The sequence below is a fragment of the Notechis scutatus genome, chromosome 2 (assembly GCF_049901735.1).
Source record: "Notechis scutatus isolate UNSWTSFEM ecotype Mainland chromosome 2, rNotScu1.2, whole genome shotgun sequence".
NCBI classification, from domain to species: Eukaryota; Metazoa; Chordata; class Lepidosauria; order Squamata; family Elapidae; genus Notechis; species Notechis scutatus.
The window spans coordinates 205,642,809-205,660,622 of record NC_142010.1 but is presented as its reverse complement, the minus strand read 5'-3'; the positions used below and the strand labels follow the sequence as shown (position 1 = coordinate 205,660,622).

At 39.3% G+C, this 17,814-nt stretch overlaps 1 protein-coding gene across 13 annotated transcripts in view; it reads right to left on the bottom strand.

The window, feature by feature from the left end:
* Positions 1-17,814, bottom strand: part of NTRK2 (neurotrophic receptor tyrosine kinase 2) — a 197,258-nt gene that overhangs the window by 71,677 nt on the left and 107,767 nt on the right. For 11 of the 13 annotated variants that reach the window (XM_087957874.1, XM_087957872.1, XM_087957876.1 and 8 more), the window contains one exon: positions 5,928-6,116. In XM_087957874.1, the coding sequence (XP_087814000.1) occupies positions 5,928-6,116 (189 nt within the window). The remainder of the gene's footprint in view (positions 1-5,927; positions 6,117-17,814) is intronic. The other 2 variants (XM_087957878.1, XM_087957885.1) reach the window with 1 other exon arrangement.

The following is a 17,814-nucleotide window of genomic DNA, read 5'->3' as shown; positions in this document are numbered from 1 at the left end:
GATCTTCCGACAAACAAAATCAATGGGGAAGCCAGATCCACTTCACAACTGCATTGCTAACTTAACAACTGCACTGGTTCACTTCTTCACCGAGACGAGAAAGGTTGCAAAATGGGGGCAAATTCACTGAACAACAGTCTCGCTCAGCAATGGAAATTTTAGGCTCAACTGTGGTTGTAAGTTGAGGACTACCTGCATATATTTGATTCAACATGTTCGCCAAGAAGGACCAGAGATTTCATTTATTGGAAAATATTGGCAACTGCCACATATTGGATGCTAGAGTAACTCTGAAAGAACAGGCTTCTTTGAGCTGAAGGAGATTATCTGGATGAGTTGGAGTCACTGCCATTTATACACAATGCACAATCTGAGTAGAACAGCTGTTGCGCACAACTGAGGTGATCACTGCATTGCAAATTTCCTCAGAAATACACAATCGATATGGAATTTCTTTGTAATTTGTGCTTCAGTTTTGGAAGTTTATTTGATTAAATTATTTAGGAATTTGAATGGAATGAATTTCTCCTCTACCGCTGGTGCTTTTTTTTTTTTTTTGTCTGCACCGAGGACAAACATTTCAACTCCCTTAAACAAGATCAAGAAAAACCAGTTGTAGGAACAGATTTCAATGTGTAGAAATATTTACTCTGGTTGGATTAATGTAATTAAGCAATAAAATTAAAGTAATTAAAAGTTTAGAGATGAAGAGCAGGTGCTTGGATTTGTTTTTGGAAAAAGCTGGCTTGTTTTGTGATAATCCTGTACATGTTGGACAAGAGACTTTAAAAGATTAGTTAAATACTTGGATCAGATTTATCTGCACAGTTCATGCCTTCCCAGCTTCTGATGTTCATTAAAAATAGTCATTCTTTGGAGGGGGAAAGGGAAGGGAAGAAGGGAAGAGAAGAGAAAAGGAAAGAGGAAGGGGAAGGGGAGGGGGAAGGGAAGGGAAGGGAAGGGAAGGGAAGGAAAGGAAAGGAAAGGAAAGGAAAGGAAAGGAAAGGAAAGGACAGGACAGGAAAGGAAAGGAAAGGAAAGGAAAGGAAAGGAAAGGAAAGGAAAGGAAAGGAAAGGAAAGGAAAGGAAAGGAAAGGAAAGGAAAGGAAAGGACAGGACAGGACAGGACAGGACAGGACAGGACAGGAAAGGAAAGGAAAGGAAAGGAAAGGAAAGGAAAGGAAAGGAAAGGAAAGGAAAGGAAAGGAAAGGAAAGGAAAGGAAGAGCAAGGACCTGACTGATTACTGTTCAAGATTACATGTTGAAAAAAAATGAACGTTGATAGGGTTATCCAATATGATATTATTTAATGGTTTTAATGATACAATATTCCTTTTAAATGATTTTACATTTCTCCCTCTTTTGGTTTTAGTAGTAGTAGTAGTAGTAGTAGTAAGCATATACATCAGTTTCTACATGCTTAGCAAGGACATACAAGTTCCAAATCAAGCAACAACATTGTATTCTTTAAATTATTATTTATGGCTATAGAATAAGCTGTCCTTATTATAAAGTGAGCTTATTTGGTATTCACATACCTATTTATTTCACAAACCGTTTAAGTGCATGGCTCAAAATCTCTCATGGGAAAAATACCGATACAGCTTTTGTAATTTGTTCTGTTTCCAGTGTAATGTATTTTGTGGGTTAGGATTTTTAACACAATTGAAATAGGCAAAATATTCATTTCTACAAGAACACCAACTACTGTAACACCCATTGATCCTGTGAACTAACACTGTTACTGAATATTGGGGATCCACTGACATTGCTTACAGTTAGGTTGGTGCAACTTAGCAGCATCCACCAGGGTGGTCAAAACAGGAACAATGCCAGTTGGGGCACTCCAATCCAATCCTTTGGGATGTATGTTGATTTACACAAATATACAAAAGGGCAGAGCTTCAGTTGTGTTTCAAAACAACCATCTTGCCTGTTTTGAGCTGCAGTTGCCAGTGATTCAATTTCTCTTGGAAATATAAGCACATCTGTAACATCTCTACCAGCATGGGGATAATTGTAAAAATATACTGTACAGTTCAATAAATGTTTCATTTTTATTTTATGAACGTGTAAATTTTTATCACTGAAATAAATTAAAAGTTTACTAGAGATTCCCTGAGCGTGCACCGGTATGTTGCATGTGGTTCCATTTTAGTGGAATGTCGGTAAAATCTAGGTTACTGTTTAGACTGGAGATTCGGTGTGCATAAACCCATGTGAGCACATTTGGGGTGGAAGTGGACTTTGGTTACACTTGTGGCCTATTGCCCCAAATGGGGCAAACTTATCAGTACTGTTCATACCATTATTAGGAAATGATGCAAATACGAAGGGCATGACTGAGGCTATAATTTATCCTTTATTAATATTTGAAAATCTTGGGCAACCAAGATTGTGGGATGGGTCCACAAATCTATGACCCAATTATGTGAAGAACATGCCTTTTCAGCTAGGGTTCAGATGTGAAACATAGACTGAAACAGCACTGGACATTTGGGTATGTATCTTTATTAAGATGTGGGTGATCAAAAACAATCTTCCTCTTCCTATTACACCCAGGGGTGGGCTTCAAAAATTTTAGAAACTAGTTCTCTGCCTGGTTGCTGGGTAGCCGTGGCCATGGTGTGTGTGTTGCCTAGTCAGCCTCCTGCACCATGGTGGGGGGCATTTTCACCTTCCCCGGGCTCCAGAGGTTTTTCTGGAGCCTCCGGGAGGGCAAAAACAGCTCCCCGGGCTCTGGAGGCCCTCTGGAGGCTGGAAACAGGCCTCCCCAAGCTTCCTCATGGGCCCTGCACTTACAAAATGGGCTGCGTGGTGGCTCCTGGGAGGGGTGGGATGGGGCGGGGTGGGCGGGGTGGGCAGGGCAGGACCAGCCAGGGGTGGGATTTGCCGGTTCACCGAACTGGCCATAAAACAACCATAAAATTAGCTACCGGTTCACCCAAACCGGGGAGAACGGGTAGCAGCCTACCCCTGCTTACACTTCTTGGCTGTGTTCAGAACCATTGGCCATGCTGTTGTCCTGGTGAAGGATGGGACGAGAGATATTCTTTTGCTCCTTCCTGATCGGACAGTTGTAGCCATCATTTATTAAGGAGCAGCAGTTCAGACCTTGACTCCTTGAGTGCTCTCCCGAAGCTAATTAAATTCTACATGGGTTCTTGCATTGGGAGAAGTCATTATCTGGTTTCTAGAGAAGTTGTGAGGGACTAGATGGAACACAGCTAAATCGGGAGCCTCCAGCAAAGTTAATGGAATGAAAAACCAAAAAAAAAAAAAAAGATATGGAATGAACTCAAAGAGATACAACGCATGGAAATGATAGTGGGATGACATTCCTCTGAACGCTGCAAAATGCTTGTGGCCAAAAAGGAAAAAAAAAAGTGGATGAAAAGTAAAGCAGAAATGCTGTGAAAAATGTTGAAAAATGACCAGGCTACAAGTAAAGATGGAAAACATTAAAATACAGATGTGGTTTGCTTAGCAACTTTAAGACTATGCTGTCTGGAGAATTCTGGGATTTGAAGTCCACAATTCTTAAACTTGCCAAGTTTGGAGACCTCTGGCTTACAGAATGGCAGTGCAACTCGTTTCAAGTGCGTACAAAGGTAGCTTCTGTTCCTGACAACTGGAAGGAAGTTGTAACTCGTCTCCTATACAAAATGAGGGTAACTTGTGTAAATGTCACAACTACAGGGGAAATTAGTTTGTTGACTTGCCAAGTGTGCCTGGAAATGTGTTTAGCAGAATTCTGTCCATATAGGTGACCGTGAGCAAAATCTGGGAAACCATGATGGATTGGTTTTTCTCTTCCACAGGACCCTGTGAATTGTATAGATGTGACAAGCGTTGTACTTTTGTTGATTTATAGAATATGTGTGATAAAGTTGAGCAGGCTTAAACTATGGAATGTTTTATGCAAATATGGAGTTGAAGGTTGAATGCATTAAGAGCATTATGTGCTGGAAGTAAAGGATGTATGACAATAAACAGGATGCTTAGCAAACGTGCAGCACTGAGTAAGGATTAAGGCAAGGATATACAGTATAATGTTCCCATGGTTTAAATGTATTTCAAATGTATTTGTGGGTAAATAAATGCTTGCATTAATGGTAGAAATGTGTTCATTGGGGATGGGAATATTTGTGTACTTATGTATACAACATGATACAGTGTTGTTGACTGATATTTTCAACATTAGGCTGTGGGGTGGCTCTGAAAACATTTAGGTCTGAGATCATGGTGGTTGTTTTCCACAGAGAATACAGAGTGAAGAATTGTAGGTTTTGTGATGAACGGCAAAATAAAAATAAAAAATCCTGAGCAAGTAGATTTCATTAAAGACATGATGGAAAATTAAAAAAAATTAAGATGTATAAATGCTGGTAGAAAGATAATAAGCGGAAGAACATGTATCAAAAAAAGTTAAATTCATTACATGAAAGAATGTGGTTTTGCTTATTCAGTTACATGGACATGATAGTAAATACAGCTAGCCCTTGACTTATGATCACAATTGAGCCCGAAATTTATGTTTATTGTTTTTGCCTCATTTTACGACCTTTCTTGCCACCGTTGTTAAATGAAGCATTGCAGCTGTTAAGTTAGTAACCTGGTTGTTAAGTGAATCTGGCTTCCCCATTGACGTTGCTTGTCAGAAGATTGCAAAAGCTGATGGCCTGACCCTGAGATACTGCAGCCTGCATAAATATGAACCAGTTACCAAGTATCTGAATTTTGATTATGTAACCATGGGGGTGCTGCAATGATCTTAAGTGTGAAAAATGGTCATAAGTCACTTTTTTCAGTGCTGTTGTAACTTTGAACCATCACCAAAGGGATTGTTGTAAGTCGAGGACTTCCTGTATGTTAGGAACAACGTAAGAAGGAGGCAGATACAATGGCCATGGCAGCCTAACGAAGGTGTGTGCTAAAGAAGGGATAGGGTTAGAAATTAATGAGTCCTGAATGAGTGTGCACTGAATATAAAAATGAATTGCCACTGAAGAAGACATAGGCTGTGGAGAGAACATAGGAACACAAAACAAATAGAGATGAAGAAGGGGAGACTAGAGGAAAAAGAAAGGGGAAAGGGTAGACAGAGGAAGTCAGATCATGGAACTGATGAAATTCTCAAAAAGAGAGAGAGGTAAGAATTTGAAAGAACAAAAAAGCAATGTCCGATTCAGTGCATGGATGTGATGGAAGTAAATATGATTTTCCAGGGAGGAAGATATTAAAATGTATTGAGAATGCTACTGATGTAAATAGTAATATTTTGTTTATTTTCTTATGTCATTATCATGCCTTTCTTTGGCTCACAATTTCTTATCCAGTTTCTAATACTTTAAATAATGCTGCCTATCCAAAAGGGAATAGGTGATAGAAATGTGTGTATGTCTGCTATTGGTTTTACTTCAAAGTCTATGGAGTCAACTATCCTTTTTTTATCCACTCAAATATTTCTGATTTCATCCGAAACGTGTGCTACAGTTTGATCACCATTTGACCTTCACTGTTCAACAGATTTGACAATCGCTAAAACTTACTTCATCTGCGGAATTTGTAATTATGTTTATTAAAAAAAAACATATTTAACATAACTTAAAGGTCATTTTTGTTAAGCATCTGGCCAAAGAAATAAAAGATAATTAGAATTCATATATTGGATTTATTCCATTTTAAAAAATGTTAACAATGGGGCAATTTTAACCACATCTAATAAAATAAGCTTTATTAAGCCCCATAGGTTGTAATTTGAAGAAACATGTTTATAGTTATATGGATAGCCCATTACTTAGCATGCATAATCAATATCAGAAAGAGGGGAATCAATCATAAATTACATGAGCTTGGGGAGACACCTATTTATCTATAGATATACATACACATAAATATATATATATAAATGTGTACTACTTACATGTGTCAGGCTTGAGATGACTGTTTGTAATTCCAAAATATTGAGGATTTTCAATTACAGGAATCTTCGTCATTCCAATAATTACTGCATCTGGGCCTCCCTCAGAAGAAGACGGCGTGTTGCTTCCATTAGAGATGTGATGAAGGGGACTTGCCGAATCGTCGTCATTGCTGATAACTGAAGAAGGGCCTAAAGTTAGAAACAAAGATTCCCCTGTAACTTGGCTTAGTTCTTCCCTCCCTCTGCTCTCTCCTTGGCCCTCAAGAGCCCAACACACTCAGAAGTGACCCTCCATGACCTTATCTTCAGCATCACCAAGGTGGCTGTCAAAGGAACTGAGAGCACTTCTGCACAGCCGTTGGCCTCCCCTTTCAAATTTTGGGAGCAGGTTTGTCCCACCTCAGTCGTGTCCCACAGAGCCACCCAGTACTCTTTCCAGAGCTAGTGGAAAAAGAGCAAAATAAAAAAAAATAGCCACCAATTATTAAGCAGACCCCAAGCTCCTTATTCCCTCACCATGTTTTGGCACGGAAGAAAAAAATAAGAAACTAATTAGCCATTGAGGTGGAGCAATAAAACAATCATGACTGGGGAGGACAGGGGTGTGTGTGTGTGTGTGTGTGTGTGTGAAGATAGAAAAAAAGAAGCTACAAAAACCGTACACAGGTGGTAAATAATAACAGAAAGGAAAAGAATAGTATCAGCAATCTAAGCCAATTTCATATATATCATATCTTTAAAAAAATCTAATTTAAAGACAAAAAAAAACCAATATTCTTGACTTATGACCACAACTGAGCCCAAAATTTATGTGGCTAAGTGAGATGGCTGTAAAGTGAGTTTTGCCCCATTTAATGACCTTTCTTGCCACAATTGTTAAGTGAATCACTGCAGTTGTTAAATTAAGAACACAGTTGTTAAGTAAATCTGGCTGCCCCATTGACTTTTCTTGTCAGAAGGTCGCAAAAGGGGATCACGTGGCCCTGGGACACTACAACCATCATAAATATGAGCCAGTTGCCAAGCATCTGATTTTTGATCACATGTTCATGAAGATGCTGCAGTGGTCTTGTGAAAAATGATTATAAGCCACTTTTTCAGTGCTGTTCTAATTCTGAACAGTCACTAAACAAATGTTTGCAAGTCGAGGATTACCTCTACTCTATTGTTGTAAAATATTTTGAAGACTGTACCAAAAGGAAACATATTACATGCTGGATTCACATTTCCTGAATCCACATGGATTCACACATCTCCTTAATCCAATCCTTTATATCTGGAATAATACTTTTGTTATTGTTGTCAACATCATCATCGCCATCACTACTTTAGTAAGTTTCAGGATATAAGTTTCATAAGGTCAGAGCTGGATGGTGAAATGGCTCACACTCTTGTTATGGAAGGGAGGATGGAAAAGCCAGCAGCCATGGAGCAGGATGAGGTAGGAGTGCTCACCAGTGGAAAATTCCCTGTATTGGACTTCCATCAAATACATTACAAAAGTGCTTTCACAATATTTTGTTTTGAACTGGGCTGGTTGTTAATTGTCTCTCATTCCCAAGACCCAAGCATAGAGTACCATATGATGGCAAATCAATATAGTTCTTGTGTTAGAAGATCCTTCAAATATTCAAATTGTCCTGATTGATTCATGTCTCCATACTTTCTGACAAGGATCTTTCCCAGTCCTACTAGCAAAGTAAAGCTAAAGGACCTCCTGCAGATTTTATTCCGCTAGTCATTGTCAACTACGGGGGGGTTTCTCATCTCCATTTCAAGGCCATTGAGCCAGCACTGTCCAAAGAGATTTCCACGGTCATGTGGCCAGCTTGACATCACAGAGCACTGTTACCTTCCCACCGAAGGGATATCTCTTTATCTACTCACATCTGCATGTTTTTGAACTGCTAGGTTGGCAGAAACTGAGGCTAGGATGGGAGTTTACACAGTCATGTGGTGCTTAGGTCTCAAACCTGGACTTCTGGCTTTCCAGCCAACGAGCCCAACATCTTAACTGCTGAGCCACACCATGCTGCTCAATTGACAAGGTGGGACTTTCTAAATGGAAACATGTACTTTCCCTGAAACAGTTCTTTTCTATTTTTAGGTGTTGATGATAACACCCCAAGCTGACAACAACGGGTACTTATACTCATAATTAAACCCCTGTACCACTTTTCCTCATGTGACTATTGTACAATAAGATAGACCAGGGATGTCCAACATTACCAACTTTAAAATTTGTGGACCTCAGCTCCTAGAGTTCCCCAGCCAGCATGAACTCTGGGAGTTAAAATTCACTCGTCTTAAAAGTGGCCTAAGTTGGACACCCCGATGTAGGCTGTGAACTATTTGAAGTGGAACATATTGCAGAAAAATAGGAGACCAACATCTCAAAGTACAAGAATGGACTGAATACGAAAAGGATGTTAGCTTTTTTTCTCCCTGTCCCTACAGGCTCACAAATTCCCACAGGAATTTCTTCAGCCCTTCAAAGTTTTGGGACTGCAGGGTGAATGTGGAATTTGTTTCTTGGATACCACTGGCTTTCTCCCAAATTTTGAGTAAGCATAAAGAAAAATAGCAGGCACGCACATGCAACATATACATATACAGACAAATTACACGGGAGACAGAATAATTATTTAAATTAAAATATATAGCTAAATAAAAATGTCTCAAACAGGTGCTGAAAGTTGGTACAACATAGAAAGACATTCCAAAGCTGAAACAGCATCATTGGGAAAAAATATTTTGCTTTGTGAAAACATATTGCACTTTCTATGGGAAGACTTCTTGAAAGAATCCCTCAGCCAAAAGTCTTGTTCTCCTTAAGGTCAGCAAAATCTTGTATGTCTTTCCCCAAGATTCATTCTATATGAGACCACTAATAATGTATTTCTAAGACTTTCCATAAGAGGAGGAATGCTTATTTATTTAACTCAGTACATTGCAAAAATGAGGGCTTCTTGAAGACTTAAAATAAAACATAGTAGTAGAATTTTAAATGTCATTAATATCAGAACAGAAAATCAACGTTGAGTTATAATTTTCAGATCTAAACATTCAATGCTTCCCGATCACAATAATCCAGATGTAATCCTCATTAAACCCATTAAATTAAGACCCTTTCTCATATCACAAAGCCTTTATTCATGTTAATACCATAGTTTCTATAAATATTCAAGGATTAATTATGCTCAGGAAAAGAAAAAAATGCTCCTAAATAATTTAAACCCTCTAGGAAAAGCTGTGCACTGGGCATTCTGCATCTCAGTGCCAATAATACATAACATAATAATACAATACATAGGATGGAGGGGGAGAATCAAAGAAATTGAAATTATTTTTTCCTATGTTATCTTGTCTTCAAGTAATTTTTGACACTGAAACTAGATATTTTCAAAGTTGCAATGACACTGGCCTCCCCGACGTATGTGGCATCTCTGATACACACCCACACATCCTTTACAGCCCACACGGTACCACACACCACATACCATTCCTGACTCATAGCACCACACATCTCCTTGGTCCCTTTCCCATCTGGCAGCAACCACTTATCTGCCTGCTGGCCTTGGACTTGCAACTTCCTGCTCACTACCCCACTGTCTTTCTCCTTGCAAGTTTCCCACAAGTGAAAGAAGGATTTCTGATGCTTCCTGCCAGTGTCCTATAAAGAAACTCAATGGGGAAGCCACCAGGAAGTCAGGAGTTGCTCTCACTCCCTCTGCTTTTTTGCCTAACCTTGGTAATTCTGTTTCTCTGTTTAGGTAAGGAATTGATGACCCAATAGGGATCAGGTTTTCTAGTGTCATGCTAAAGGCCAGGTTGAAATTAAATTCAGCTTCTGATGATTTCATACCATATAACTTTTTTGGCAATATTATAGAACCCACTCTATGTTCATCTCTTCCAGGATTTTATTTTTTAAATTTGCCAATCAAGCTATTAACCTGAAGTTTTCTGCTGGTCTTATCTATTGCCAAGTACTAATCAGATCTGACTCTACTTATCTTCCACAACAAGGGTGGGCAGTTGCTGCTATTTTAAGATAATGATTGTAGCTCAGTAAAACAAAATTATATAATAAAAATAATTTTTTTTTTTTTTTTTTTTTTTTTAGGGAGGGAGTGTGGATTTTTTTTTTTTTTTTTTTTTATTATAAAAAAAAAAAAGAAGAAGCAGGGGGGGGGGGGGGGTTTCCTCCTTCTTTTTTTTTTTTTTTTCTTTTCTTTTTTTTTTTTTTTTTTTTTTTGGAAGAATTTTTTGCCCAATGGTGGGGGATTTTTTAGTGTCATGCTAGGCGGTTGAATTAACACTTTAAAAGATACTTTATTTGCTCAATCTCATCATGCCTTCACTGGATAGAATTATAAGTTAGGCATTGAGGCAAGACATAAAATAAATCCAGTAAAGCATGTGGATAATCATGTGCAAAATTATCAACTCTATCTGAATAATTGCACCTTGCAGCTTATATATCATCCCTTTCTTAATGGTTTTCTGCAGGAATCCTTTGGGATAGTTGATCAAAGAGTGAGGGACTAACCAAAAATCACACAGTGAGCTTCCATAGCCAAGGAAAGGGCCACCACCTTGATTCCTACATCAGATTGGGCAAGGAAACCAAAATGACTACCTTCGTCACCATTAGTGGTTATTATTACATTGTTATCATATCTATTGACCAGTACTTGTTTGATTTCTATATCATGTATCTTGTGTCCTGTATTCTTAAAAAAGTATGAATGGACATTTATCAAAGATGGAATACATTAAACTCAACCAAAGTAGGTCACAGAGGAGTTAAAATTTAACCTTTTAGATTTGAGCTAATGGAACATGTAGAAACTATCAGAATAAAGTTCTCCTACTTAACAGCAGGCAGTTCTCAATGTAACAGTGGTACTTAAAACAAGAATAAGTTCCCATGTGAACTGAGTAAGTGGAAAACACTTATTGGGACTGGCCAATGTTGCCAGAAGTTATAAACATGGGTGACAACTGTAGAGATTTAGAGCCATCACAGAGAGTGAATTATTCTGGAATTCAGACCTAGCCAGATTTGATAGTCATTGAGTTGGAAATGTATGTGTGTTTGAGAAAAAGAGAGAACTACAGAAGTTTGTACTTCAGAAAGAGAACAAAAGAGATTGTGAGAATGCATTCGTTTTTACATGTCCTCAATCCCTGGATGAATTATAATAAGTAGAACTGGCGATATTGTCTCTTTATAAGATATGCAAGGACATCTGATAAGATACTGTAAGGGAATATTCACCATTTCTTGCCCAAATGAATGGTCCTAATGTGATACAACAGTTAAGCGAATTACTGCACTTGTTTAAATGAATTCAGTGGCCATTAAGAAAATCTGCTCCTTCCATTGATTTTGCTTGTCGACAGCCAGCTGGGAAGGTTACAAATAGTGATTGCATGAATATGTGACCATGAGGAGGCCGCAACGGTCATTAAGTGTGAAAGCTGGTCATATGTCATTTTTTTCAGCGCTATTGTAAACTTCGAACTAAACGAATGGTTGCAAGTCAAGGACCACCTGTGTGCCTTTCAGAACAAAAATATACATAGCACCTATCAAATAGGCCTGAAGAAGGCCCAGATATTAAATTTGAAACCAACAAGCCTACAAAGAGTAGCGTTTACATCTTACAAGATGACAAAACACTTCAATAACATGAGATTTTAGGCTTGAGATTTTAGGCTTACAGCATGAGATCTGGTGAAAGCTCATGTGAATTTGATGACATACAGCAGAGGTCTCCAAACTCGGCAACTTTAAGACTTGTGGATTTCAATTCCTGGAGAATTCTGGGAATTGAAGTCCACAAGTCTTAAAGTTGCCGAGTTTGAGGACCCCTAACGTACAGGGAAATTGTGAATCCTGCCTGTTTTAGAGTAGAAGGGTGCCTGAGGGGAGGAGAAAAGGTTTCCAAGCTTGTATCATTCGGCATGGCTCTACAGCAAGCAGGGGACAGCAGCTGGCTGATCTTGCCTAGGCAGGATCAGCTCAAGTTAGCACTCAGAGGGATCTCCTGAAGAGAATCTCAGGGCTGTACCCTAGACTGGAAAGTTTAAAATAAAAACGTCTTAGAAGAAGACCGTGGCAAAACACTGCCATGAAAACGGCATTCAGGTAGTCCTCCACTTCCGGCCACCCGTGAGCCCAACCTAATTTATGTTGTTCAATGAGAAATTTGTGAAGTGAGTTTTTTGCTCCATTTTGTGCCTTTTCTCGCCACGTTTGTTAAGCGAATCCGTGCAGTTCTTCAATTAGTAACACCATTGTGAAGCGAATCTGGCTTTCCCCGTTGATGTTGCTTGTCAGAATCACGTGACTCTGGGACCCTGCAACAGTCATAAATGTGAGGCAGTCGTCAAGCATCCGAATGTATATCACCTGACCATGGGGACGCTGCAATGGTCATAAGTGTGAAAAATGGTCACAAAAATGGGGAAAAAATGTCATTTTTCAGTCCCATTATAACTTTGAGTGGGTCACTAAATGAACTGTTGTAAGTCAAGAACTACCTGTCATGGTAGTTGGTAGTTCTACATGGTAACTCCATGTAATTTCCAAGAATTGAGTCTCAGCTCAAGAGCATCCTTAACTTATTTTTCTCCTAAATAATAAACTGTACAAGACTCAACCTCACCTTGTGTTTCCTTGACACAGAGTTCTGATACCGAGGATTAGGTGATTTTACGTTCCCATGTGTACTGTCTAGGGAAAGTACGGCACTGATGATAAAGGAGGTTTATGTGGGCTCAAGCTATAATTATATAAGTGGAAAATCTTCAGACAAAGGCCCTATTGTCTTTCAAGATTTCACAAGAAGAGAAAAGAAATCCTGGGATAACGCAAGAATGGAATAAGTTTTCAGACACCTTTGCAGTACCTGCAGGGTGTTTTTTGTGCCTGCTATCTTTGTGATGCAACGGATGGCAAGACTCTGTGTGCCAGGAGATTGCTAAATATCCATCCATTTAAAGCTTAATTTGTCAGTACGCTTGACAAGTGAGTAAACTGTCACACACACTGTTTTAATGCTTGCTTATTTCACAGACAAGCTATTAGGCAAAAGACTACATCCCAATTTACTCAATGCAAGGTTGAAATTACACCACAATCAAAGGCAAATGCTATGAGGCCAAAATTCAGTTGAACAATCACATTTATAAGTGGAACTTCAAGAACACAAAACAACTTTCCAGAGAGAATGTGAAAATACTCAATTTGGACTGAAACCAGGATCCACTGTTGGACTAGATCTCTGAAATGTACAGCAGGGATCTCCAGGCAAAGGTTTTTACTTTTCCCAAATCCTGAAATGCCACTATGTCAGGCTCAAATGGAGGCCAGATAATTGTCATAACAAATAGAATATCAGAGTTGAAATGGACCTTTGGAGGTCTTCTGGTCCAATCCCCTGCTCAAGTAGGCAGCCCTTTACCATTTCAGACAAGTCTCTTCTTAAAAACCTCCAGTGATAAGAGCACCCACAACTTCTGAAGGCAAGCTGTTCCACTGGTTGATAGTTCTCACTATCAAGAAATTTCTCTTTAGTTCTAGGTTGGATCTCTCTTTGATTAGTTTCCATCCGTTGTTTCTTGTCCTGCCCTCTGGTGCTTTGGTCAATAGGTTGATCCCCTTTCTTTGTGGCAACTTTTCAAATGTTGGAACACTGCTATCATGTCTCCCCTGGTCCTTATTTCACTACACGTGCTATATGCAAATCCTGCAACTGTTGATCATATGTTTTAGTCAGTGGTGGGATTCAAATTTTTTTTACTACCGGTGTCAGCGTTCCAGCGTTCCTTCTCCATTCCAATCAGTAACTCCAAGACAAACATATCTCAAAAGTACCTTTATTAGAATAGCACCTGGCACATCTGTGGAAACCTGAATCTAAAGTTTTGCGTTAAGGGCATTGTATTAACCCCTGGTTGCAATTTTTTATTATCTCTTTTAGGAGGTGAATTTTTCAAGGGGGGACGCCTTTCAGCTTTGTAATCACCCCACTTCCATTCTCTCAGGCTATGTGGCAGCGTGGAATATGGCTTCCAAAGCTGACAATCAGTTCTGTGGGTGTGGCTTGGTGGGCGTGGCAGGTGAAGGATACTGTAAAATCTCCAGTCAGAGGTGGTATTTGCCAGTTCTCTGAACTACTCAAAATTTCTGCTACCAGTTCTCCAGAATTGGTCAGAACCTGCTGAATACCACCTATGGTTTTAGTTTCCAGGCCCCTAATCATCTTTGTTGCTCTTCTCTGCACTTTTTCCACAGTCACATCTTTTTTATAATGTGGTGACCAAAACTGTTTGCTGTATTCCAGGTGTGGCCTTACTAAGGCTTTGTAAAGTAGTACTAGTACTTTGTGTAATCTTGATTCTATCCCTCTGTTAATGCATCCTAGGATTGCATTGGCATTTTTTGGCTGGCTCATATTTAAATGATTGTCCACTAGGACAGTTACTATTATTGAGCCAGATTTCACCTGATCTGTACCTGTACTTTTGGCTTTTCTTTCCTAAGTGTAAAATCTTACCTTTATCTACCTTAAATTTCATTTTGTTGGATAGGGCCCAGTGTTCACATCTGTTGAGATCCATTTCGATCTCGAGACTATCTTCTGGGGGGGTTGGCTATTCCTGCCAGTTTAGTGTCATCAGCAGATTTTATTAGTTCCTCTTGTATTCCCTCTTCTAAATTGTTTGGATGAATGAAAGGAATGAATGAATGAATAAGTGAATTGTTTAGACGAATGAAAGGAACTATTGATCTTATTGATTTAGCTTTCACCAATCCAGTTTTGGCTTATGCTCAAAAAATTTAAAAAGAAACAGCAACCCACTCACCCCATCATCTAATAGTGACCATATTTTATCAGGGGTGGAGGGTAGGGGTGGGTGGGAGACTAAACTAAGACTAAAATAACTAACAAACCAATCACCCTTAAAACACCAAAGGTTTTGTGAAAGCAGAAATGTCTTCTTGGTATGTTCATCCAATTTTTTTAAAAGAAAACAATCCTTTGCTATGTTGACAAGACGGCAGCCTGAGTCAGATAAGAATTAATACTCTGTCATGAAGAGAAATCAGAAAATAAGAGAAAATAAATAGTTCAGGATAGAGATTTTTTTCCTCTGAGACATTCAACATGTCAGAATTGTGCCTCTCTGTGTGCATGTGCATCATAGGTGTTTTAGCCTGGAGCTTAACTGGAATTTTTAAAATCAGAAGCTACATTTCTGAAAAGGCACAGATTGTGACTAGTCTTTTTGTAGATGTGAAGTTGTGTGGAAAGAATGTCACCTGTTACACAAGCCATTTGAAACATAGAAACAGTTCTATAATCTGGTCTCTCTTCCCAATTCATATTCCTACATACAACACTAATGCTCAGGGAAATCCACCCACAATATCTTATAATGACATTAGTGGCATACTTCATATAGCAATAGCATTAGCACTTAGACTTATATACCTCTTCACAGTGCTTTACAGCCCTCTCTAAGAGCTGTACAGAATCACCATATTGCCCCCCCAACAATCTGGGCCCTCATTTTATCGACCTCAGAAGGATGGAAGACTCAGTCAACCTTGAGACGGTGAGAATCAAATTGCTGAATTGCTAGCAGCCAGCAGAAGTAGCTTGCAGTACTGCACTCTAACCACCACAGCTCAGTGATGAACTGCTAAGACTTCTATGGCTGCCTCTTGTCACAAGTAGCAAATCTGACCCTGAAAATCCAGCACTGCTGAATTTCTATTCTGTCATTTTCACAATGCTTCTCACCCAACACCACCAAAGAAATGTTGGAGGAACTTAATAAAAATGTGGCTGTTAAAATAGAATTGTGAGGGGTTTCCCCCCCCTCACAAATATGGACATTAATAACGTACTTCATTCTGCTCTACATGAAGAAACTGTAGCACAGGTGACAATACAATCACATACTGTATATGGCTACCCCAAAACAAGTGTTTAATCAAAGATGAAATCTTGCAAACCCTGAAAATCTGAAACCCTATATTGTAATGCTCTCTTTATTTATTCTTCTCCAATGTCATCTTCTAACCTTTCAGTGACAGAAAACTGATCCTCTATTTATTCTTAGTTAACTTTTGGCTTGAACTGAAATCTTGATAGAATCTGAAAACAGAATTAAGGCTTCCCTGTGGGCTAGTTTAGCAAACTGAACCATATAATTTGAATCCTCTTGACTGTGCTTTTTCTGTGTGTGTCCCCCCATTTTGTTTTATCAACATTTTGAGATCTTTATTTAATAAAATATTTTTATGGGCTCAAAGTGAGATGGGTACAAACAAACAATCAATCAATTAATCAATATTTCAAGACTATCAATTCACATCACACTAATAGTTTGATGTGAATTGCAGTGGCTCTTTCTGTTTTATATTTATCTTTGGATGAAAAGTTAAATAATGGAATATTTCACTTTCTATTTTCAATACTTTAAGCTTTTTGAATAACATAATTATAATCACTTTTAGGTTTTTTTAAAATTTATTTGTTAGATTTTTATTCCTCCTTTATTACTTTACAAGTAACTCCAGGCAGCAAACATACATAAGGTTCCTTCCTCCTTCTGTGTTCCCCACAATAAAAACAAGCCTGTGAGGAGGTTTGGGCTGAAAGAGAGTGACTGATGCAAAGTCACCCAGCCAGCTTTCAAGCCTAATGTGGGACTAGAACTCACTGCAGAGAATGTAGTCTGAATTCCCAGAAGGGAGACGTTGCATTCCAGAGAACCAAGAGGCAGTGAGGTTTAGATAGTATAGTTGGAAGAAAGAGGGTCAAGATAGATTCCCTAGAAATTCTCAGAGTTTATCTTTGATGAGGCAAGTATATGCTTTATTTTGGCATCTCTCTGTGAATAGCAGATCCCCCCCCACTTATCCTACTCCCTCCCTCCCTCTCTCCCTATTTTTTAGTTATAATTTGTAAGTTGTACTTTTATATAGAATAGAATGGAATGGAATGGAATAAGCTTTGCTGTCACTTTACATGTACACTAATCAGCATATATTAAAATGAAATTTCATTGCATTCAGCTCTTAAAGGATAACCGCTATGCATATACCAGTGGTGGTATTCAGCCGGTTTGCACCGGTTCAGGTGAACTGGTAGCAAGGATTTAACGTGGATCACCAAACCGGTAGTAAGTTCTGGCTGGCCACGCCCCCAACCCGGTTGCCCGGTTGCCACTGGATCACTTGCCCCGACTGCCCACCCGGCCTGCCTGACGCTCGCCCCTTAAGGTATTTTTCCCCTCCCGACAATCAGCTGTTCATACGATCAACTGTTCTGGGATTCCCCTTCCTGAGCCCCAGAGGAGCCTTCTGGGAGCAAAAATACCCCCCCTAGAGGTTCCTCTGAGGCCAGGAAGGCTCCAAAACGGAGTGAGGGGGTGCTGCATGCCTCTTCTATGCTTCATTTTTTTTCTTCCTGAGCCCCAGGAGAGTCTTCTGGGAGCAAAAACACCCCCTCCCAGGAGGCTTGCCTGAGGCCCAGAAGGCCGACAAAACAGGTGGGAGGATGGCTGCAAAAAAGCAAAAAAAAACAAAAAACAAAAACAAAAAGCCATGCAAACCCAGTCACATGGCCACGCCCACAAAGCCACACCCACAGAGCCAGTAGTAACAAAATTTGAATCCCACCACTGGCATATACCCCCATGCATACACATATATGACACAGAGAAACATCAGTCTATCTCAAATGTGTACATATACATGGCAAACAAAAAGAAGCCTGCGAATTTACGAGATGGATGGCATGAGAAAAAAAGCTGTTACGGAATCTAGTAGTGCTGCTATAGACACTTCAAAACCTCCTCC